The following is a 25,654-nucleotide window of genomic DNA, read 5'->3' as shown; positions in this document are numbered from 1 at the left end:
AATTTTGCATTGTGCGTTGATATGTATCTAGTCAATTTTTATACAAATTCTTCACGGAATGTAGTTCATATCTCACTGTGGATCCAAAACTTTTCGGGTACAGCACCACAGAGGTGTTATCTCCAATCAAGCCTCACAAGCTTTTCCCACAAAACTTCTGCATTGCCCATCGACACCAGTTTTTGTTCTTCCACTCTTTCAGATTTGGCTACAAGCACCCACATCAAGTTTTATCTGTGATTCCGACATGCTACTCAAGTTTGTCCTTCCATGCAAGATACTTTCTGTTTTCCACTTTGTATCTTTTCCATTCTCTGATGACTGCAAGAAGCACATGCAGTGCAACTGGCAGAAAGAATGGCTGCATAACAACACAAAGATAAATATTTATTTCCTCCATCCAGATTAATCTCCTTGTTGGACTACAAGTGATGGAATGAGAATAAAATCCACACTATCGCTAGCATTAAGTAGAGAAAGAATGTTAATCCCTAGTTACTCTTTAAAATGAAAGAATCAGAAGTGAAATTGAGAAGTGCAAAATGAGTCTGATGCAGCCTCTTAAATTATACGAATGCGAAAAGCAAGTCACTGAAACTAACTAAATTCAGTGCTGTCAGATTTTATCACTATGGTATCACAGAAGAAAAAGAGAACAAGAAGCTAGAATTAGAATAGTCAACTCAAAAGTATCGAAGCTTACTCTATATGTAAACTTCCCACCCACAGGTTATAAATGTGTTCCTAGATATTTCTTCGTATCAAAGAGACATGTAGATATCCTTCAAGCAACACTCCTCCCCATTAGCAGTAAACACACATTAAATGTTACTCCTCCGGGATCAAAAAGAGTGTCCACTTAGCCATTTGCACACCCCTAAAGAAAATACTATCTCCAAGAAAAAAAATAGGTAATTTGACTAAATTGTCCCTAATTAAATAGGTATTGAGATTTGATCACATAGCACTTAATAAGGGCAAATCTAGAAAAGTAAGATCAATTCTTTCATGATTTGATAAGTGGACACTCTTTTTGACCCAATAAAAAAAAGGTTAAGTGGACACTCTTTTTGATGAGGGAGTATCTCCAAAGCCTTGTGCTTTTAATAATTGCACTAGGAAATAACCAATTGAATATGCTGGTCGTCTTCGTTGTGTAACATAATTTCATACACAGAAGACACGCAGAACTGAAATCTGCTTATGCACATGTGCCCTACCATATCCTACCTTTGACACGAAAGTGGAAGTGGTATAGTTAAGTGTAATTACTAAAAGGAGATGGACACTGAGTCGAAGAAAGTGGGATCTTATAGTTAATTGTTAACAGTACTAAAAACTTGCGAATGCCATCTCAATATATTATACTTCAGTGACATGAACCTTACCGAATATACAGCAAAACAGTGCTCAAATGAGTAGTAGCTCACGGACATCATAGATGGATGATAAAAGGCATCCTCTGCTAAAGCTCTTGCTTTTCTCGAGTAAACTGACAATAAACAAGAATACTTTTTAGAATTTTTATAAAGAGAAGTGCACAAGGCAATTACTAGTTGTAACCATGTCGAATTACTAATACCAAGGGAAACGTACCAGCAGAAGCATCGGAATATCCTAAGGACACATTGCCCAGAGATAATTTTGCAGCTTCAAGAGAATACTTTACCTGATCAATTAGTCAGAATTATGAGTGCTGATAACTTACCAATATGTTTTGATAGGTGATGTAAAAAGAGTTCACCAATATGTTAAACCATAAAATTCCACAAGCAACATATTTTAAACGGAAGAAGACAGATCCTTTTTACTTTAATGAACTCAGGAAAAAGCTAGATAAGTAATTAGATTCAAACAAATATTTTCTGAAGGGGAACAAGAAGGTACATTTAAATAAGTTAGATATTTACCACTGAAAACTATGAAGCTACAAAAAGTTCATCGAGTAAAACTCTGACCTGTTTTCCTATTTCATCCCTGATGATCATCCTGGGAAGTGACTGAACCTGGATGGAGAAAAGTGTCAAAACCTACAAGAATGAAGGTAAGCAGAAAGGAGTCGCAGCTGATGACCCACCAATCGAGAGAGAGACCCAAGGGTGGTGCCACACTGAAGAAGATTGAAACATGTGTGATGCCTAGATAACACGTCCAACTCCCTAAAACAAGAATTTTTAGAATGACATCTGATCAAATACATGCCCTTAGGATATCTGCATCTAAATTGAATCAAGTTAAATTAAAAGTGTCGCCATTGAAATCAAATGATAGTTTTGCAATCAGACAATTGCGTAAAACAACATATAATGACATTCACCAAGAAAAAGTGTTTCAATCCCCAAATTATTTCAAAAAAAAAAGAAAAAAAATATATATATATATATATATATATATATATATGCAACAAGGAGATTCTGACACAAATCGAGGAAAGGCTGAAGTTTTAGTGACTAAATACACTTATATCCAATAGAAAATGAAAAAGGAAATGGTTCTTATCAGATATGAATCCACTTACATCAGTGGTTTAGTTTTATTTAAGCAAGCATGCAATGTTCTTAAGCTGATTCTTACATTCCACCTTTATCCATCCTAAGCAGTATCTTACCATTCTGCAAAGCCTTTTTCGCTGGTTAAAAGTACAGATGTGGCAGATCCACCAACATAAAGGCTCTCAGACTTCAGACCAAATAGCTGGCGCAACTGTCCCATGAAAACTTCGGAAATCATCTTCAACTCCTGTTTCAGAATGCGGATTTGTCAATCTTATGTTGTGAAAAACATAGAAAAGAAACAAAGACATGACCATCACATGATTCTTTCTTTATTTCCCCTACAAAAAGTAAGGGGTTCATTCTTGGCCGTTCAATTAGAGAATATGCCGTAGAATGTACAAAGTTTCAGTATATCCGCTTCTTAATCAGTGAAGGTTGCAGTATATCCTTGTGTCCTCTTACTCTAGTGTTAGGGAAGAAATAGATTGCATGAAATCAACATTGCGCACCACTTCCTTAGTAGACAGATAAACATAGGAAACACACAAAACAACAAAACAACAACAAAACAAAAAAAAAAGAAGAAGAAGAATGAAGAAACAAGGAATCAATGTAGAAATTACTTCAACAGTGAGATAAGTTTGCTGTTGATTTTGATAAAGCCCATCTAAACAAAGATGAAGCTCCAAGCCTCCAACTTCCTAAAGTTGATCAGAATTATTTCCCACTTTCTCATTATGGATTCATGATCCAGGTAAACATATTTTTCATGTGAAATCTCTCACACATGCATGCGTGCAAATATACTCAGCTACATAAACATGCCTAATATACTCAGTTTGCCAAAGTAACAACCATTTAAAGCGGAACTAAATGCATATGGACAAGATTGTATGTGCAGGTGAAAGTGCACGAATAACAGAAAAAAATACAACAAATTAAAACCCATGTGAAGAATGCATAGATATATATAGGCATCATAACACCTCCCTTCTCTTTTCAGAAAAAAAAAAAAAAAAAAAAACTCAAAGAAAAGGAACGGCCATGTCGCAGAACTGTATAGTCTTAAATCTTTTTCCCAATGCGGCTCATTCGTCTTGGCTTTTAAACTGTTAGACATCATAAGGAGAGGCTGCTTACTTCAGAGGAAATTTTGTGCCTGGAAAGTTGTTGCATTTGAGAATTCTCTACACAGGCTGGTGGATTCCAAACAATAATACCACCCCACATCTGGAATCAACTGTATTAGACTACATGATAATATATGAAATGGTCAACACAGATATAAACATCGAGACAATAAATTTAATACTCACCGGTGATATAAAACCATTTGTCATGGACATCTCTCCATTTGGCAACTGCAACTTTAGAGGGCACTCTTTTGCAGATGGTACATATCTGGTATTGGGAAACCCGGTTACTATATTTTACTAAATATGAAAGAACAATCATTTAACATGACTGGATTTTGCAATGCAGAGTGCTCAAAGAACTCGTTTTCTTCTTTTTCAGAATACATGTCAGAATTTGACCTTAAGCAGTAGACTTGAACAGGATTGGGCAGAATCCTCAAAGAGTTATCAAATACGGAACACAGTGGTATTTCTCTTTTGCCTAAACAAGTATATTCAAAGTCAACAATTTCCATTGAAAACAAATGGGGAAAAAAATACTTTAACGAGTAGATGCTATGCTAATGATATTCCACATACTATACTGTCAGTTCACAAATATCAAAGCATAAAAAGCTAACAATGTAACATCAGTGATCGAAGCTTCTGCAAGTTATTCTTTAAATGAGATATCCATTAAGGGAAACTGTTAAAAGAATCAAAAACATACAACACAAAATGCAGGACTTTTGACCGCCCGCCAGCTGCTGTTGAAGTATCCAAGTGCCATTCATTTGAATTTACCTACAAAAAATAGATATTATACAAATCAGGATGATGTTTGATTTTCTGTCCTTTCCGTTTCTTTGGGAGGTGCGGGTGGGCTGGGGGGCTTTATTCAATACTTTGACCATCAATAAGAATGTCAGATTCACATTAGTCATTAAGTTAACTTACAAAAAAAGGAAGATCTTTTGTACTGAAAATGTAGCTACCCTGCATGTCATCCCAATATGAATATGAAGACTTTGGAGTATGATATAGAACCTGCAATACAAAAGAGCTCAATAAGTATAAGTTCAAAGGAACCAAAGAAAAGATATACCCTAACTCCTTAAATGGTATAAGAATATAAAGGTTAGACAGCTAACCTGGCTTTCCACACTAATATCAGCAACTGGTCTTAAAGCATCCACAGCAGGAGCCAGCAGAATCTCATCTAACTCCTGAAAATCCCTGTAAATAGATGATTATATTTTAAATGAGTAAAGAGGTAATATGTTTGATTCGGTATTACCTATGTTTGATTCGGTATTACCTAAACAAGGATAAACATATGACATTCGTAACATATGAACTTCAGCAACGCAAGTAAGCTACAGAGATATTAACCAATACACTCTACATCGTTAGTTCAAAACAAAACTCCCTCCGTTTCAATTTGTTTGACTCACTTTCCTTTTTAATCGGTTTCAAAAAGAATGCCTTTTTCCTTTTTTTGGCAACTCTTTAATTCCAACTTTACACATGGCATGTTTAAGACCACAAGATTAAATGACATTTTGGTACATTCGACATATCTTTAGTTTAAGACCAAGATTCAAAAGTCTTCTTTACTTTCTTAAAACTCCGTGCCAAGTCAAAACCAGACAAAAAAATTGAAACTAAGGGAGTAACAGAAACACTATACTCCATTATTGGCAATGAGAAATAATGTATAAGTAAATTAGGATCCAGTGATTACCAATCATAAACCCAATCATGCGGATCCGAATTCAAAAGACTGAACGAAAGCACGACCTTTCCATCTGCACCTACCGGCATGAATTCCCCACGAATTGATCCTTCTTCCTTCCCACCATTCACAAACACATTGACAAAAATCTCTGCCATTTTCTCAGCAGCTTTCTCCACAGAATCTTTTCCTACTATCCAAGCATGCCTATATTTACCAACAACAACTCTAACATCCTCCTCATCCTTCCTATTCACCACCACAACCGTATAAACATTCCTATTCTTACCATCCAATATCGACTCCAAATACTCATCAAAATCCTCATCATGATCATTCGACTTATCGAATCCATTCAACACACCGCATTGCCATTTATCGTTGCCATTAATACAGTTAGAATTGGAATCAATAGTTACTGCTACGGTAAAATTGTTCCCACACGTGCCACAAGTCTGAGTATTTTCTGAAGTCAATTTTTGCATATGGGAATTGATTAAGAGCCCTAGCTCATTTACATCAGTAATGTCATTGAAGTTCACAAAAACTGCTTGAAATTGGCAAGGAAACAACAAATGATTCTTCTCCATTTCCATTGATAGTAAATCTATGTCTTCAAATGGCAATGGTGCTCGGTAAATCTCTATTGACTTTAGTAAGAAAGGCAAAGCTGTATTATACATAAGAAATAGAAGAATAAATTGATAAGAGTTTTGAAAATGAGAGTTTAAATACACAGAAAAACGATAATCCCTAAGTCCAAATTCATGTGACATTTTTCGCTTTTCGAGATTCAAACTTCTTAGGACCTGTTTGGCCCTGAGAATTTTTCACTTTTTCCTGGAAAATTTTTCACTTTATTTGAAAATTAGCGTTTGGCTATGAAAATTCTAGATAGTTGTAATTGGAATTTGGAAAACACCTAAAACTCTATTTTTCACTTTTTTCACTTTCAGTACATTCAAACGACCAAATATTCTTTGCAAAAACTATAACCAAACGCAACTCCATCTTCAACTCCAACTTCAAAAATTCCAAAAGAAATTAAAAATATTTGGTTTTCAAGGGCAAAGGCCTACTTAATTTTTGAATGTGTGTTTGAATATAAGATCTTCAAGTTTTTCGAAATAAAATTTACATATTTGTAAACTACATTAAAAACTACTAGTATAAATCACCATAATTAAGGCATATGAAAAAATTAACTCGTTAGACTATCAAAAAGAGAAAAGTGTTACACAAGATAATAAATGGAATGAAGAAAGTGTAGGGTTTTACCGATGAGGAAAGAGATGAAGACAGTTAGTGTGAGAAATAAACGCTTCAATCCAGGCTTTGTTTTACGCATTGTTTGAGGGTCCAAATCCGAGTTAGGGTTTGGTGATTCAGATATCTCCGCCATTGTTGAATCCTGAAGAGCTTGTTCCGGCATCACAAAATGTAAAACAAATATGGCGTGGAAGAAAGTTAGAAAAAACTCATCCTACTTATTATTAGTACAATTTTAAAAGTAGTTTCATCACATCATGAAGCCGTCTTAGCTCAGCTGGTAGAGCGCATGGCTTTTAACCATGTGGTCGTGGGTTCGATTCCCACAGACGGCGTTTTCTTATTTTTCTTCTTCAATTTTTTTTTATTTTATTTTTTCTTTCGCATAAGGTTCAACAAACTTGTTTCTTATTTTGTTCTTCAATTTTTATTTTTTGGCATATGGTTCAACAAATTTTATCTTCTTTAGGATAGTTTGCTTCTTATTTTGTTCTTGAATTTTCTTTTTCTTTTTTGGCATAAGGTTTAACAAATTTTATCTTCTTTAGGACAGTTTGAATTTAGTTTCAGAAGAACCTGGAAATGAATTATATATTTGAAGATTGTTTGGACGGTTGTTACATAATGTATTTCTCCCCTACTATCATATTTGATTGTTATTTAAATTTGATTATATTGTATTGTTAAATTCATTTTACATAATGATAAAAATTTGTGTGACAATTGATTTGATGTAATCACATTGTTATCTTATTTCCTTTTTCCTTATGTCCTTATTTATTTTTTTATTAACCCACGCCCTAAAATAGGATGAGACGTGGTACAACACTCGATACCTATTGACTTGCGCCGAGCAAACCTTTTTAGTGTATTTACCACCCAATTCATGACTATATATGCAACAAGTTGTACCCGCTTTCATTTATTTAGCATTAGAATAAATGATTTGAATGAAATACGTAGTATTTGATTTGAAGTGTGCAACAACAACAAGCCCGGAAAGATAATCCCACCATGACTATATATGAAAACAAGACAAAAGTTTAGGGCCAAGCATATCGAAAACAATATGATAACACGAATACCAAAAGCGAGAAAGTCATGGTTTCGGAAAGAAAGGAGCATTAACTATATAGATAAATAAAATAATCAAAGTATGCCCAACAAATATAAGCAAATAATCAAATGCAGATAAACCAAAAGGCAATAAACAATTTACTATGGTGAAAGTGGTAAGCCAGCCTTCTATTAGAAGTTCTCCACAAATGATTTGAATGCTATATTCTCGTCTAATCACCTCTCCCCAATAGCCTCCCTTATCCGAAACCATTGATTTGAAGTGTGTCTCTCCCTTCAATCATAAATCGCATCTTGTCCTCCACCGATGCCAAATCATTCCTAATATATATATATATACACACTTGACCGGCCAATACCCGCTCCGTATAACCAATAATAATAATAATAATAATAATAATAATAATAATAATAATAATAATAATTACAAGCCTCAACAACAACAACCTTGGTTAATAATACATCCTTATCGTTAACTCCGTTGCGAGTCTCGTCAATCAGACTATGTCATCTCTGCGAACAACATATACCAAGGCACCTCACCTTGTATTTGTCGCGTCAATTCATCCATCACCAAGGCGAATAGGAACGGGCTAAGAGCCGATCCCGACGCAACCCCATCGAACGTAGTGCTCTAGTCTCCTCCTACCGTCCTTACCCCGGTCTTAGCTCCATCAACATGTCCCTCTAACAGTACACCTTTAGCCTCCAAGCATCTTATATGGATCTTTTTTTTTCTAGGTCAATGAATCATGTGCAAGTCCCTCTTCCGCTCCCTATATCGCTTCCACCAATCTCCTTACAATATGAATGGCTTTTAATGAATCAAGTCGAAATAGACACACCTCTCCTCACCCTCATTTATTGATACCTAAGATTTGCAAGTCTCTTGTTCTTGAAAACATTATACTCCATCTCCATTCTTCCGCATCTTCGTTGTCTTGAAAATGACATTTAAGCATTTTACCCCGGTCTTCTTTTAACCTCCTCCACCTTTATACTCCTAATAACCAAAGTCGCGACCTAGTGCTCCAAGTCTCCCAACACAATGTCTCGTCCGCTCCTTCATTCAAGAGTTCATGAAAGTATGATTGTCATCTACGATGCGGGCTTCCCGTACCAACACTTGGCCCTGATCAATTTGAAGTGTGCCATAATCATAAATCAAGACATAAAATAAATAATATATATATATATATATATATATATATATATATATATATATATATATATATATATATACACACAGCTATTATAATAATAATAATAATAATAATTACAACAACAACAACCTTAATAATAAACTTTTTGTGGGATTAATGAGGTTGTTGTAATAACATGTCCTCAACTAGTAGTTAATCATAAATCATAATAAGATCAAAGATTTGCAAGTCTTTTGACTTCCTTCCATTTTACCATCTCCTTTTAACACCTTCACTTACCGTAGTTTCATCTACATTCATATTAAACAGTTTTAATTTATTTAGCATTAGAAATAAATTTTTGGAATGAAGTAAGTGTGTCATAATCATAAATCATAATAAGTCATTTGGACCTACAATGAAAAATCATAAGCTTCTATGACACTAATAATGGCTAACTCGCACTATACAATAAATGGAGTCTATCACGTGATATCACTGTCTCAAAGTGTGGTCATCAAGAGTACGAAAGATATAGAACCATTGCCTGCACGCAGACCGTCCCGCTCATTACTAACTCATAAACCTGACATCATGAAAACAATACACCGATATTAAAATACTCCTTATACCCTTCATACCCTCACCACTCATAGTTGGGCAAAAGTTATATATAATAAAATATAACAAAATACATGAGAAATAATTAAGTAAATGATAAGAAATTCAAATACTGGTAAGGTGAGAGCTTTAAGCCCGATTTCTGGTGGCGCACCCTCCACACAAGCACCGCCCGACGAAGGGGGGACGGGGAAAGCTCCTATTTCGGCTCCTATACATGCTGCTGTCACCTTTCAAACCAAGCTCTTGGTGCCTGCTTTAGCTTGCCGGAGGCAAGGCCTGATATCGTACCCCTTTTGAACGTTTCATTCTATTGTTGCTTGTGAGATTTGCTTTTCTATTCAAGGGTACAAGAAAGACATGGATAATGACCATATTGGGGCCGAGGTCAAATCAATAAAAACCATGATGGCTCCTTCGGCGGCCGGGGCCTCTGGCTCAGGATCAGGTGAGGACGAACTCTTAGCCTTATAGCTACATCAGATCTTTTTTTTTTTTTTTTTTTTATGAGTTTTTTTTTTTTTTTTTTTTTTTTTAAATATTTTTATCAAATGAGAAAACCAAACCTATGTGAGAAGCAAAGATTTCACTCGAACAACTAGGCAAAACACATTTTATTTCTTTATATATATTTTCTTGTGGTTTTATTTATATGTATTTTTGTTTAAAGTCTTTTCCTTTTTCTAATTTTCTCTTTGATTAAAAAAAAACACATTTGTTTCCCTCCAACTCGATTACCCGCGTTTACCGGCAGTTATAGCAACGGCTACTACTAAAGTGGTGAAACTTCAAATTCCCAGTGTGGGCATAAATGCTCTTAAAGAACTTGTCACCAAATGAACTCAAACCTCTCTTATTGGGCTGTAAACATAGAGCATTAATTTCACAAATCCATGCTGTTATGGTATCATCTGGGTTATTTTCCCATGGAAACTCCATTGCCCAATTAATATCATCATATGGAAAAACGGGTGATCTCGAATCTGCCCACAAAGTGTTCGATAAAATTCCCCAAAGGAGGGTAGATTCTTGGAATGCAATCATCATTGCCTATTCAAAGAATGGGGTCCCTGTTGAGGTTGTAAATGTTTATAATCAAATGGTTCTTGAAAGTGTCAAACCTGATAGCTCAACTTTTACTGTTGCACTTAAGGCTTGTATAATCTTGCAGGATCTTGAAATGGGTGAAAAGATTTGGGAAAAGGCGATTTATTGTGGTTATGAGAATGATGTCTTTGTTGGGTCTTCTGTTTTGAATCTTTATGCGAAATGCGGGAAGATGGATAAAGCAATAGATGTATTTGAGAAGATGGGGAAGAGGGATATTGTTTGTTGGACTACGATGATAACGGGTTTTGTACAGAGTGGGAAAGGGAGAGAGGCTGTGGATTTGTATCGGTGGATGCAAAAGGAAGGTTTGGTAGGTGATGGTGTTGTTATGTTGAGTCTGATGCAGGCTTCTGCTAATATTGCAGACACGAAATTGGGTTCATCGGTTCATGGTTATATGATCCGTAGAGCGCTTCCTATGGATGTTAATATGTTGACTAGCCTTGTTGATATGTATGCCAAGAATGGAGAGTTGGAGATAGCTACTCATGTATTTCGAAAAATGCCCTCTAAGAATGCTGTTTCTTGGAGTGCTTTGATTTCTGGCTTTGCTCAAAATGGCTTTGCTGTTAATGCTCTTCAACTGTTGATAGAGATGCAAGTGTCTGGATTCACACCTGATGTAGCTTCACTTGTAAGTGCACTTCTAGCATGTTCTCATGTTGGCTCTTTAAAGTTGGGTAGATCAATTCATGGTTATGTTGGAAGGAAAGTCATTATGGACCAAGTTTTGAGTACTGCATTGATTGACATGTACGCTAAATGTGGGCTCATTTCTTGTGCCCGTTCCATTTATGACAATATGAGTTCTAAGGACTTGATATGTTGGAATACGATTATAGCGTGCTATGGGATCCATGGGCATGGAAGAGAGGCACTTACCCTTTTCCAGGAGATGAAGGACAAGATAGAACCAGATCATGCAACTTTTGCTGCTCTCCTTTCAGCTTTGAGTCACTCGGGATTAGTGGAGGAAGGACGACATTGGTTTGATGTAATGATTAATGAATACAAAATCAAACCTTCTGAGAAGCATTATGCTTGTTTGGTTGATCTTTTAGCTCGATCTGGTGAAGTAGAAGAAGCTACAGATCTTATCATTTCTATGGAAACTAAACCTGGCGTTGCTGTTTGGGTTGCCCTTCTATCTGGTTGCCACAAGCATAAGAAATTTTCCATTGGAGAATTGGCAGCAAATAGGGTACTTGAACTAATTCCGGAGAACACAGGCACTTTCATATTAGTAGCAAATTTCTTTGCAGCAGCAAAAATGTGGGATAAAGCAGCTGCTGCGAGGAAGCTTATGAAAAAGACAGGGATGACAAAAGTTCCTGGCTACAGTGCTGTAGAGGTAAATGGGAGACTCCATGCTTTTCTTATGGGTGATACAAGTCACCCTCAATATGAACAGATAATGGAACTTCTATGCAATTTGGAGAATGAGATGAAAGCTATGGGGTATGTCCCAAAGACTGAATTTGTGTTGCAGAATCTTGATGAAGAGGTCAAAGTGAAAATGTTGTGTAATCATAGTGAGAGACTTGCCATTGCTTTTGGGCTCTTAAACACCGCACCAGGAACCAGATTATTTATCACAAAGAACCTGAGGGTCTGTGGTGACTGCCATGAAGTAACAAAGTTTATATCTGTTATTGTAAAAAGAGATATTATTGTAAGGGATGCTAAACGATTTCATCACTTTAAGGATGGAATATGCTCCTGTGGCGACTACTGGTGAAACTTGTCTTGCCATGCAGAGATATATCATCCTGTGAGATACTGGATAAAAACTAAGAATACGAGGAAAATGTATTTGTTGCTGCCTTGGCCTTCAATCAGATGTCCTTCACCTAAAAGCTTATTATGGTTATCTGTCGAATTTAGAGAGTGCTATCATCTGGTGGATGAGCAGAAGGATACTTTTGCTGCCTGTTTCCCCCGACTCCTGGAATTTTTTGGCCCACATTGAATATTAGGAGTTGTATGCACTTGAGTCCTAGAATTTCTCCTGGTGGTGCACTGGCACTGCAGGATGTTCATGCATATTTATTAAATTAAGAATCTGAATGGGCTTCCGCAACATTATTGCTTCAATGACATTCTAACTGAGGACCCACTTCAAGCAGGAAATAAGTTGCTACCACCTCTTCTCTGAGAGAGGCAAGCCAACGGAAATTTGTACCAAGCTTCCAACAAGGTGCTGAGTTAGTATTTTGAAGAATCAACTTAAGCAGTTGAGTTAGCTTTCCTGCAAGTTCCATCAGAATGACAAAATTGAAATGCATGTGTCAGTATCAAAGATGACTAACAAAGATTGACTCTGTTCTGGATTTTATCATGGAACAGCAGATGATATGTAGCATACCTTCTCAAGTCTGAATGCTAAATGTAAATATTGCTTTATACTTCTTTGGAGTTGGCAGATTGATTCTTTTCTTGTATAAGAGCTGAACCGGAGTTTGAATTTTGATCTCCAAGGCTCCAGCCGAAAGAGTGGGTTGATTTCCATTTTAATGTTTTGGTAGCACTAACTGGAATGCGGTGAAGCACTTATGACACAATTCAATGGACATGCTCCAAAAGGTTTCCTGCGTTTCTTCTCTCCTACATAATTTTTGGCACAAATTAATCAGGCATTCTAGAGTGTGTCCCAAGTGGTTATACTTCTACTGTATCTGTACAAGATCATTTAAGTTGTCAGAAGTTATTTCCTGTTAATGGTAAATGGCTAAAATTTTCATAAAGCATCATAGACATTTCTATTGTAATCTAGTGAAGGTGCTGTCAAGGAAGAGCAAATATTTACAAGCGTACTGCTCTTTCATTTCGTCAAAGCTTTTACTGATTTGAATGAATTTATGTGCTATTAGCTACTGCCTATCGTTTGTCAATAGCCTAGATGTTCACAACCAAAGAGCAAAAGACTTGTACAAGAGATTCATTCTTTATCATCAGCCTCCAGTGGCTTTCAATCATCCCATTTACTGGCTGAAGGAATGCTTTTCTTCCTAGTAAGCTATTAACATTGCATTTGTTTCAAGTTTAAAAGAAGGCAAAACTCAAGGAAAGCTTTTGCCCACATATTTCTGTTTGAACTTTCAATTGAGTTAAGAATAAAGAAAAGACACATTGATAGTCCGGACAACACAAGGTCGTGAATTTTAACAATGTCTATACCTGAAAAACAATATTACAAGATCTCAATAATTAACAACATTCCCAAAATCCCTTCTGCTAAAAGAAGGGCCAAGACATACGGGCACAAAATCTTCAGTCAACACAGCCAGTTATAAAAACGTTATAGGGTAGTGATTTGAACCAATGGGTTTTGTCTATTTTCTCAACTCCGATAACCATGAGCTTGATTCTGAAGATTTTGATTGTCTTCTAATAGACGGTCATATTCTAAAAGTAGATCTGCTGCTTGTTTTTGGAGAGCAGTAACATAAGCTTCCGCAGTTTCAACTCGTTTGTCTTTCTCCTCCGACTCCAACTTAACCTTCTTCAATGTCTCTTTTAAACTAGAGATTTCTTTCTGCGATAGTTTCATTTCCTCAGCAGCTTTATCTGCCTTCTCCTTAAGCTGCAACTTTTCTTTCTCAAGCCTTTCAAATTCTTTCTTTGAAGATCCCGCAGTATTCCTCAATACTATCAGTTTCCGAAGGTAATGGTGCATACGATCAATTAAGAATCCAAGAAACAGCAAAAACCCTGTGTGATATATGCCATTCAAATGCAGATAAATTAGAAAAAATAGAAATTAGTACTCTAATGAATAAGAAGACACTGAAAATGCGAAATTCCAGGTACCAACTTTTATGCTTTCTCAACCTAAAAACATAATATCGCAGAAGCAGATCTACATACTGCTATACTGTTTATGACTTGTAAGTAATGGCATATCCTTCACTCAAGCAATTAGCTGTTATCTTGAGACATATTTACGTTTTACCTAAGTTTGCTCATCGTTACTCCATAATCATGTCATATCAAATGAGATTATCATACAGCTTCAACAGAGAATCAGCAAACAACCTGAACAAGAGAGTGACTCAGAGCATTTCTTTAATAAGGTATAAGATGAACATTTTGAAACAATGGGCGTACCATCAATAAAATATCGACAGCAATGGTTGATATTTCAGGTAAAACGACTTCTAGACAAATTTCTCTTTCAAATTCCAAGATATTTCAGAGAACTACTTTCTTACACTTCAATTTTATTAGAGACAAGCAATTGCATAAAACTTCTTTTGACACCTACGAGACAACAAACCGCCCCCCCCCCCCCCCAAAAAAAAAAAAAAAAAAAAAAAAAAAAAAAACCCAACCAAGAAATTTCAAAGATTTAGCTTTTTAATCAACTAAGCTCAAACCTAGAATTAAAGGTGTTAATGACGATACACGAGAGGAACAGAGAACAACACGTGGTAGTTTCTTATCACATCTCAAAGATGATTTGCTCATATTGGTATTAGCTCAATTCTAAAAGCATCACCTTTCAAACCAATTGTTTTCTTTTACCACAACAAACAATTCAATCAAGTTCAGTTCCTACAAATTCCAACTCATAAAAGTGCCATCGATGAGAATTGCTAAAGACAAATACATAAATTAAGACTTGTAAAGATTCATCAAGTATACAAATTAATCCGACCAAACATATCCAACAGATGTGTATCAACTGATATGTGAAAATGCAATAGGCAAGGCTTGGGCGCTTGGTTACATCTCTTCATTTGCATTCAAACCTGAATGCATAGGCAGAGGTGATTTGAAGTTTATGGGTTCAGGATTCTACTCCTTTTAAGTAAGTGGTTCTAAATTAATAATTTGTACATGTTCAATGTATTTCTTAAAGACAAAACTGGGGCACTCTAAGATGAATTTTAATGATCCCCTCCCCCCCTTCCCCCCCCCCCCCAATATACAGAGTACTATCTTCAACAAAAACAACTGACCAAGAATCTGTTTTTCATTTGCAACGCCACAATATCCATAAACTATCACAAGAGCAGTAGTTTTAATATCATAAACCAGCAACAATAGAATGCAATTCACTTATTTGCATTATAAACAACAAAAAAAAAAAAGGTTAAGGATGGTACCCATGAGAGTAGCCTCTAGCAAATTGGTTCTCCACAAAACCTGATCCATTGGTGTCATTGTACCAAGCTTAGCTCCCTTATTCTGAATCTTGATTATACTAATAAAGTTGGAAAATAAGATTGCTGATATAGTACCAGCAATAGTTAAAACGGTACCCTTTCTCATTTTCACCTGATCCAAAAACTTCATCACCAGTTCCCTCAGTGGCCCAATCTTCACCATTAAAAGAAATGCTACCATACCCTCCAAACAAAGAACCATAAACAACAATTGAATCATCTTTACACAAAAAAGAATCAACTTTTTTAATTCTTTAAACTTGCTTCAACTAAAACCCCACTCTGAAAAATAAAAAATTTCTTAAAGAACCAACATATAACAAGCTCAAAAACCCAAATTTGTCTGTCAAGAATTGGAAAGAAGCCCCTTTATGGTAATAAAATCACTAAAATAACTACAAGTGAGAGATGCTTAATAATAAAAAAACCTAATCTTTTACAACCATCTCTAAAGAACTGTAGAAGGATAAAGCTAATTACTTTAATAGAAAAAGTTTAAGGATTTTGAGCCACAGATCTATGGGATTAGTTGCTAACCCTTTAAGGAAACACCATTTTTGTTCTCCTTTAAACTTTTGCTTTCTCTAAGCAAATGGTATGTTGGGTTTATTTTGGTATTAGTGGGATGGTGTTTTCCACTTTACTTGGGAAAAGGAATTGAAGTGTGAAAGCATGGAGAAAAGGGTGCAAAATAAAAAACGGAAAAGACAATATGTCATTTAACTATCAGAAACCATTTAACAAGGGAATGAAATTCATTTATTTGCATTATAAAACAAAAAGGGGTTAGGGATCATACCCATTTAGTCACTCATCAAGCAAGTTTTCTACAATTTACCTGATCCATTCCAAAATGTCTCATTTACGCCATTTTTCATTAATATCATTTTATAATATCGGATTGGAAAATAACCTTGCAATTAGAGGTCTACGTCGTTTGATTAAACTAACCCAATTTTAAATACCAAACTAATAAAAATCCGACCCATACACCTTCCCACCCATAACCATAATCTTCACCATTAAAAGAAATGTAACCATACCCTTTAATAAAAAGAACCATAAACAACAATTGAATCATTTTACACTAAAAAGAAGTTAAAACCTTTTAAAGCTTTAAACTTGCCTTAACTAAGCTCAAAGACCCAAATTGGTAGCCAAATCAGTCAAGAATGACATAAAGAAGCATTTCCTTTATTGTAAGATATTTAAAAATCAATAAAAATAAAAGTGAATTATTACTGTTATTTTGCTACTAATATCCTGTTTGGCCAAGATAAGTACTTTTTTTGAAAAGTGATTTTTTAAAAAAATATTTTTTGTGAGAAGAAGTTTGTTTTTGGTCAATTAATTTAAAATGTATTTTTGAGTATTAATTGGTGTTTGATCAAATTTTTAAAAAATATTTTTAAATGTATTTTTCTCAAAGTTGCTTTCAGAAAAAATTTACAAATTTTTAAAAAACTGTTTTGTTACTCCCTAAAATTATTTATTTTCTCCTAAAATATGATCAAACATCTCTTTTTTTTTTTAAATAAGCACTTTTTAAAAAAATAATGCTTCTGGAGAAAAATGAATTTGATCAAACAGGCTATAATATTGTCTGTGTTTCGGACAATAGAAGTTGGAAGGACGATTGGACTTTGGTCTTCGTGTTAGATGTTGTGTACTTTTCTTATCTGCCCCTCTGTTTTCAGGTTTTGACTTCTTGTGTACAAATTGCAAATAAGCCCTTGTATTTTTTAACTTTGATTGTAGATTCCCAACTTATTTTGACTGCTGTGGATTTTGAGATTAAAATGTTTGCAACTTCGCAAAAATATTTACTCCCTTCGGTTCAAAATAAGTATTCACTTTTTTAATGTGATTCAAAATAAATGTACATTTATAAGATCAAGAAGGAATGAACTTTAAATTTCTAGATTTGTCCCTATTTATTCAAGACAATAAATAGGCAAGAGTCTTAGGAGTATTAATTAAGGGTAGTTTAATCAAAATACCTATTTTTTTCTAGGAGTTATTGTTCTCTTATAAGAGTTAGTGTTCTTAAGGAATGTGAAAAAAAAAAAAATTAAATGAACACTTACTTTGAACCTGAGGGAGTATAGTCAAACTTTTCTATAATGGCAGCCTTTGTCCGAAAATTGCATGGTTTCTTATAGTGGTGATCTATATATATACCGGCATTTGATGTTTAGAATTTCATTTAATTGTTATAAAAATAGTATGAATTTTTTATTTATTTATTTTACTTTTTATGCTAGTATAAACGAAACCAAAAAATACTTGTTAATTTTAAAATTCCAATTGATTTTCATATTTCATTAATTAAAAATTGAAAAGACTAATAAATTAATAAAAATCTATAACTAGTTATACCATACCGATAAAGAATTAAAATCTAAGGAACTTATGCATTTAAATTTTCAAGTTTGATATAAGAATTCTAAAATTGTAGATTGTTTCATAAATTTCAGTCTCTTAGTAATAATATAACATTTGAACTAACGAAGATTTGTTCAAACTTTCAAAGAAAAGGGAATTCAATGAAGGCCGTACTAAAAGCTTTTAATAGTATAATTGAAGATTTTTAATAGCTTGAAATTTACTATGTACATGACACTAATGATGATTATCAAAAATATTTTAATATTTTATTTTATAAATAATATATTCTTACAAAATATTATCACACAATATTTGAGTGTGACTGTTATAAAGAGGTAATTTTACAAAGAGTGTACCGCTATAATGAGTATCATTGCTATTATAGACATTATAGACAGAATGTTATTATAGAGAAGTAAAATATAACATAAAAAATTGGTTTCAGAGAAAATCATGTTGTTATTGTGAAATGTTATTATAACGAATGACAATTATAGATAGGCTTGACTGTATCATAAAAAAATCAGAACTAAACGGTGGGGAGCTATAATTGGAAGGATGTAGAATCTAATATAGTACTTTAAAAATAATATGAGTTAATTATTTTGCTTATTTCAGTTGCTATTAATATAGGTTACTTGTCAGATTTACAAAATCTCTTATTTTGACAAAATTCATAATTTGTCAAAAAATAAATTATTGAGTGGTAGAACGAAACATGTCAAAGTTGAACAAAATAGAAATTCATCTAATCAAACTTATTATTTGAGAATTAAGTCAAGTTGTTATTGTATTAGCTTTCTATAGGAAAAAAGATTTCCTCTAAGAAAATAGAAAGTTCTTTGCGGATTCAAATTAAAGAAGAAACACTAAGTTCTGGTTTTTCCTTGAACAGCCTGGTGTTAAAATGATGAATTTTCAAATGTTATAGTTCAATGTATTAAGTTACTCATCTCTTAGAAGAAACCTAGTTTAAATAAAAGCATTGGCTCATGGAAACGTTGAATTATCGAGATCACCTAGAGTTGTGGTGGGATCTCTCTATTCTTAATACTAAGAAATTTCGGATTTTAAATCTTAATAATGGAAAAAATACTAATATGAAACGCTTTATTCTTTAATAAATCTCACATTATGTGAATTCAAATTATAGTGTCCGACATGGATATTGAGTAAAAAAAAAAAAAAAAAAGAGAGAGAGAGTTGTTAAGCCAACCAAAACTTACTGGTCATGGGAGCCAGGTTGAGTAAAGAAAGTAGCACTATAAGGGGTCGTTTGGTAGACGATATAAGGCAGGATATACCGATATTAAATTTTTGGGTTAAATTTGTACCATGTTTGATTTGAGTTATTAATTAGTCCCGGTATAAAACTATACCACAATCTGGGATAATATTATCCCATTTCCTAGGTGGTTTAACTAATATCAAACACATGCTTTGGATTATGTATGGTATATCCCACCTTTAATCCAATAAACCAAACAAAGAACAAGTACTAAGTAATCCAGAGGTTATTTAGCCCCACGATTATAATCCCAAGACTGTAATCCCAGCATAACTTTGTCCGCATACCAACGACCTAAGGATAGGAGTATAATCCTTTAGTTAGTTCGTGAGTTTTTAACTCAAATGGTCCCTAAAGTTTGAAGTAAATATATTTTTATACCTGTTATATTACTATAAGCACATATAATCCTTTAGTAAAAATCGAACACTTCTAGCCTGACTGATAAAGTTATCAAGCGAATAGCAGCATCATGTGTCTTCAACGTGGCTAGGCTAAAAATTCATCGTAGTTTATCCAATTATATTTTTTCCCCAATCTATATTAAGTTAAGTGATAATCTTGTTTGTACTTTTCTTTTTGGATGTGATTGTCGCTAAAATTGGAGAAAAACTAAAGATAGAAAATGATCTTAACTAGGGTCATTTTTAGCCCAGTTATGTTTTTCACACGATATTTCCATTAGTTTTAATGACATATGATATTTTATCCATATTTTATCAGTTCAACCAGAAGTACTCTTATCTTTAGATACTTATAATAATCTTGTTTGTACTTTTCTTTTGGATGTGATTGGCGCTAAAATTGGAGAAAAACTATAGATAGAAAATGAGCTTAACTAGGGTCATTTTTAGCCCAGTTATGTTTTTCACACGATATTTCCATTAGTTTTAATGACATATGATATTTTATCAGTTCAAAAAAAACTCTTATCTTTAAAAAAAAACTTAGCTATGATTTTCGTTGTTTATCCGTTTAGTTCGCTAAATCTATGATATCCTGTCGAATATAATAAAATTTATATAAAAGTGATAAATTTCTACTTGCATGTAGACCTAGTATTTAAATTTAAAATAATTGAATAAAGGTTAAATATCCTTTATTTTATAACTTTTTGGTATCCGTCCCAACTAATTCGTGTTCTTGCCACGTAAGGCCTGTTATAGGGGAAGCGCTCCCATCGAAATATTGTTCATTCCATAAAAAAATCTTATGCATCCCACCACATAAATAGTTAACTTAAATTAGTTAGATATTTGTTGTTTTCACTTCATATTCTAAACGATTTTAAAATTATGAGACCTCATTAGACAGAGCATTGTTTCTATCTCTTAATTCGGTGATATTTAAGTTTGGAAGCAATTTGAAAAAAAATGAGGTCTTTTGATTCAAATATTAGTTAGATCGATGGTTGGCTTATGGATTAAGTTATTATGCAAACTCTCACATCTTGATTTTTTATATTTACAGCCATTCAACATCATATATTTTTTAGTTTATTTATAGCACATATTCTTTTGTCAAATCTTATTTTGCTTTTCATTCTCAATATAAAATAACTTTTATTAACTAATATGGTTCATGCACTTAGTTAGAAGAGAAAATTTAGTAACTTTTTTAGTCAAGTAATGGGCAACTTGTGCTCCTCATAGCTACTAATAGTATCTCCGTCCTATTTTAACTGTCGCTTTAATTCAAAAAGATTGTCCATAAATACTTGCCGCTTTAGAAAATCAAGACTAATTAAAATTGACAATTATTTCCAACTATGCCGTTAACATTAACGAAGTAGTTCTTTTTAATAATCCTCAATTTTCAAATAACATTTCATATATAGGGGTAACTTAGTAAACTATACCTTATATTTTTTTTTATTATTCTTAATGAGTGTAAAAAGCTAAAACGACAGTTAAAATGGGACGGCTGGGGTAACAAAATAGTTAGAAAACTAATGAACTTGGTGATGTAAAAATAGACTTGTGTTAGAAAGTCTAATCAATTTGGTGATATGAAAATAAAACTAATGAAATAACATGTTCCAAATTGAGTATATTAAATATTATTCACCCAAATTAGTCTAGAATTTAATAGGAAAACAAATCACGGATATAAAACACTGTCGCAACATCAAAAAAGAATAAGAACCTATTAAGAAATCAAAACATAACTTAAAAGAACAAAGTAAAGAAAAAATTGGAATTTGATAGACATAGGGATATGTTTTTCCTGAAAAAGTGGACAAAAATTAATTAACACGGGATCACACTAAGAGCCTGTTTGGATGGGCTTAAAAAAAGTAGCTTATAAAGCTGTTTGGATAAGTTAAACGAGCCCAATTATTTTTTAGACTTTGCCTTAAAAGACAATATATATATATTTTTTTAATTTTCAGGTAAACTTTTAAAAAAAAAATTTATAAAACAAGGCGTAAGTTTTACGCAGGCATTTGTTTTATTATAGACCAATCCAAAATCCTTTTAGTTATGTTAAAGAAAATATTTAGCCCATTTGGATTGGCTTTAAGTTATATTGGTCAAAAAAATCTTATAAGCCATTTTTAACTTTTTGGTTTTTTGGTGAAAATAGAAAAAATTAAAAATTTAAATTAAGTTAAAAAGTGTTTAAAATAAGCTAAAACCAAGAAGTTGCTCAACTCCAACTTTTTTTTTTTTTTGGCTTAAAAGTCATTTTGGTTTGACCAACAACTTTACCCTTTTATCCCATATATTTTTTGTTAATTCCAATCCTACCCTTACTTCTAAAAACCTTTTAAAGACTTTTATCCAAAAAAAAATGTATTTTTTTATTTATAAAATAACTTTCAGCACTTTAAGCACTTATGCTTAAAAGCCACTTATTTTCAACTAATCCAAATAGGCTCTATAGTCCAAACGCAATAAAGCAAAACTTAGAGGAGAATCAACTGAAAAAATAAAAGTAACATAGGATTGATCTAAAAATATACATTAATCCAAGAAAAATAAAGCAAAATCGAACAAAATAATAGAAACAAAACTATCTGAACAATTCAAATTAGCATATGATCAAGCAATTCAAATTAAATATGATCAAGCTAAATAATCCTCAATTTATATGATACTTTTGTTCATCGAGAATCAATTTGACTAATCTTCAAACTAAATGAGATTAGATCAACTCAAAATTTTGAAACTAAAATTTACATATTCAAAAATTATATGAAAAATATTATAAAGATCTTAATTCTTCTCATGTCAATATGATGGAAAAAATTATATTTAAAAATATTGCTCAAAGGTCACAACATTTTAATTTCAATAAATGAGAAGTGTCACATAAATTGAGACGGAGGGAGTACATACCTTTCAAAGCTAAATTTTCATTAGCCCGAGCAACAGCGAAATTCTAAGAAAATAGTAAAACCCCGGTTAATAAGAAAATAGAAGTATCATATGATCAAACACCTTTTTGACTTAAAAGACCACGAAAGAGATATAGATACAAAATATGAAGGAGCAAGTGCTCGATAATAATTACGCAAGAAGAGAGAGCAATCATATGTCTTTCAATGTTGTCACAAAACAAGTTACATCAAAAGTCTAATTTTAAAGCGTTAATTTACTTTAAATAAAGAGTTTCACATATAACAAAACTTGAGTGCTCTACGGAATCAAAAGTGTACAAACGCAAACTCCAATAAAAAATTTGTTTAACGAAATAGTTGCTTCATCTTACAATTATCAACAGGTATGTCAGCTCCACAAAAACGTTGTCTCACTAACTGGCTTAATTAGTCATATATAGTCATACAAGAAGGTCTTTCTCTAAATTTACTTGGAGATACGGCAATAACAATTGTATTTAGTTTAGGACTCTCCTAATTTACTTGGAGATACGTTAATAGTAATTGTTTTTAGTTTAGGACTATTATTCATGAATGTAAATAATAAAATTTTAAGTTTTATTTCCTACAGTGCACATTGATTCTAGTCAACGAAGTACTAATTTTTATAAAGAAAGATGTGTATAATGTAAACTATTAATTTTAAAGTCCAACGTATTAGGCGAAAGATTATAATTAGGTCTATGATCTTTGTTATAAAGCAAGTACTTTCAGTGATCTTTGTTATAAAGCAAGTACTTTCAGTGATTGCATTATCTATTCTTTTCATGACTTCTTCACAGGCTTTCCAATCTCTTTTTGGCTATGAACTATGCATACTCTTGGTTTCATTCGAAATTGAAAGGAACAATAGATGCTGACCAAACCTAAAAGACTTCAGTATTAAGAAATAGAGGAACAAAAAGAAAAAAGCAAAATCAAACTATGAGAAGGAAAATTTATCTTTCGTTAGCAAATAGAAAGACATAATTGAATAGCATCAAAAGATGCAAAGAAGAAAAGCTTTAAACATGCTTATAACGACAATAAACTGCAAAGTATGCGACAAGTATATAATCAATTATGAAGTTTGTTATGTAAATTACCTGTTAGTTTAAAATTTACCCGGCAAGAGGTTTGTGCCACTTTACACATCTAAAAACAACAAAACATTTACCAAAAACCTAAGCAAACGACAAATTAGCCATTAAATAGTTCAAATGCTACGCCATTAAATAATTCAAACGCTACGCAATTAGATAGTTCAAAATCGAAACCTAGAAAGTTCTCTTTTTGGCTATGAACCATGCATACCCGGGTTTCATTCGAAAGTGAAAGAAACAATAGATGCTGATCAAACCTAAAAGACTTCAGTATTAAGAAAAAGAGGAACAAAAAAGAAAAAACCAAAATCAAACTATGCTAGGAAAAATTATCTTTCGTTAGCAAATAGAAAGACATAATTGAAGAGCACCAAAAGATACAAAGAAGAAAAGCTTTAAACATGCTTATAACGACAATAAATTGTAAAGTATGCGACAAGTATACAATCAATTATGAAGTTTATTATGTAAATTACCTGTCACTTTGAAATTTACCCTGCAAGAGTTTTACACCGCATCTAAAAACAACAAAACAGTTACCGAGAACCTAAGCAAACGACAAATAAGCCATTAAATAGTTCAAACGCTATGCCATTAAATAATTCAATCGCTACGCGATTACATAGTTCAAAATCGAAACCTAGAAAGTTATCATCAAAATATTACTAAGCACTGATTGTATCTGTAAATATTTATCCAAAAAAAACCCGCAATCAGTACAATATAGAGAGTTGCAGTTAGAAGATTAAATTGAAAACCTTGATGAGAAAAGCTGAAGTTTCTCCACAGTAGCAGGGTGTAAGGCGATAACGAAGTTATCATGATTTACCGCCTCATCTACGATGAACCTATTCACATCTTTCTTCCGCTCCAGATTCATTGTAGAAAAATCCTTCTTAGCATTTTTTCTGCAAAAAAAAAAAAAAAAAAAAAAAAAAAAATTGTGAATTAAATTGCAAATTGATATAAATTTCAAAACTAAAATAACAAATGAGTAGCATAATTGAGCGACACATAGCAAAGAGCTAAAACAGATTGAGCTAGGCACTATGTTTGACCAAAAACAATAATATTAATACTACGTTGATAGTAAGATCAACTAAGCATTGATATTTACTTAATATACCCCTCTTCATATGCTCTAGAACTCTAAATCTATAATGAATACTAATTGGTCGGAAGAATCCCAAACAAAGAAATCCTAGTTGGTAGCAAGAATCCCAAACAAAGAAAAATTGAAAGAATCCTAAACCTAAAGCATGCACAAGACAGTTTTTTGTTTTTTCCGCACAAAAAGTACTCCTTTTAAAATTTAATGTGATTTTCCTCTGTTATTTCTTCTTTTTAACAAATATATTATATTGAATAAATTAAATAAGGAAAAAATCATTAATCTAATTTTAGTTGATTTTAAAGTCCTAAATATTAGGAGTATTATTGAATGACTATTATAATATTTGCCAAATTAAGTTAAAAGGACTCCAAAAATAATGGTGGGTTTTTTACATTTTCAAAAAATAAAATAGGTGAAATATTTTATAAATATAATTAACAATAATATGAGGAAAATAGTAAATGACAATTTTGTCTATTGTAGAGTTTTTAATGAAGGGCAAAAAGTTCAATCAACATTTCTAAGGCCCTTTATTCTTTTAATATAATATATAACTAGTTTTTATGTACGCGTGTCACACGAATATCTCTTATCGATTATAACCCAACATAAAATGTTGCGTCACGTAGCTCAATTTACAATATTATACAATATTATATATGGGGGAA

At 32.9% G+C, this 25,654-nt stretch overlaps 3 protein-coding genes and 1 non-coding gene across 4 annotated transcripts; 2 read left to right on the top strand and 2 right to left on the bottom strand.

Moving 5' to 3' along the window:
- Nucleotides 1-23: 23 nt before the first annotated feature.
- On the bottom strand, nt 24-6,784 carry LOC132049639 (uncharacterized). The gene is made up of 13 exons (XM_059440514.1): nt 6,624-6,784; nt 5,355-6,015; nt 4,762-4,846; nt 4,568-4,657; nt 4,341-4,414; nt 3,812-3,896; nt 3,636-3,725; nt 2,609-2,739; nt 2,078-2,159; nt 1,959-2,006; nt 1,597-1,669; nt 1,389-1,492; nt 24-361 (listed from the first exon to the last, which is right to left on the bottom strand). Exons 1-13 carry the CDS (start codon nt 6,775-6,777, stop codon nt 251-253), a joined length of 1,788 nt encoding a protein of 595 aa, XP_059296497.1. The 5' UTR covers nt 6,778-6,784; the 3' UTR covers nt 24-250.
- Nucleotides 6,785-6,876: 92 nt separating this feature from the next.
- On the top strand, nt 6,877-6,949 carry TRNAK-UUU (transfer RNA lysine (anticodon UUU)). The gene has a single exon. It is a non-coding gene; the product is annotated as a tRNA-Lys (tRNA).
- A 3,316-nt stretch (nt 6,950-10,265) lies between these two features.
- On the top strand, nt 10,266-13,125 carry LOC132049617 (putative pentatricopeptide repeat-containing protein At3g25060, mitochondrial). Its single transcript, XM_059440493.1, has one exon. The coding sequence runs from the start codon at nt 10,266-10,268 to the stop codon at nt 12,300-12,302; it is 2,037 nt and encodes a 678-aa protein (XP_059296476.1). The 3' UTR covers nt 12,303-13,125.
- A 589-nt stretch (nt 13,126-13,714) lies between these two features.
- On the bottom strand, nt 13,715-16,425 carry LOC132049628 (uncharacterized). Its single transcript, XM_059440504.1, has 3 exons — nt 16,047-16,425; nt 15,673-15,995; nt 13,715-14,275 (listed from the first exon to the last, which is right to left on the bottom strand). The coding sequence occupies exons 2-3, from the start codon at nt 15,950-15,952 to the stop codon at nt 13,905-13,907; spliced, it is 651 nt and encodes a 216-aa protein (XP_059296487.1). The 5' UTR covers nt 15,953-15,995; nt 16,047-16,425; the 3' UTR covers nt 13,715-13,904.
- Between the last annotated feature and the right edge of the window lie 9,229 nt (nt 16,426-25,654).

Source organism: Lycium ferocissimum, chromosome 1 (genome assembly GCF_029784015.1).
Source record: "Lycium ferocissimum isolate CSIRO_LF1 chromosome 1, AGI_CSIRO_Lferr_CH_V1, whole genome shotgun sequence".
NCBI classification, from domain to species: Eukaryota; Viridiplantae; Streptophyta; class Magnoliopsida; order Solanales; family Solanaceae; genus Lycium; species Lycium ferocissimum.
This window is presented reverse-complemented; position numbering and strand designations above follow the sequence as displayed.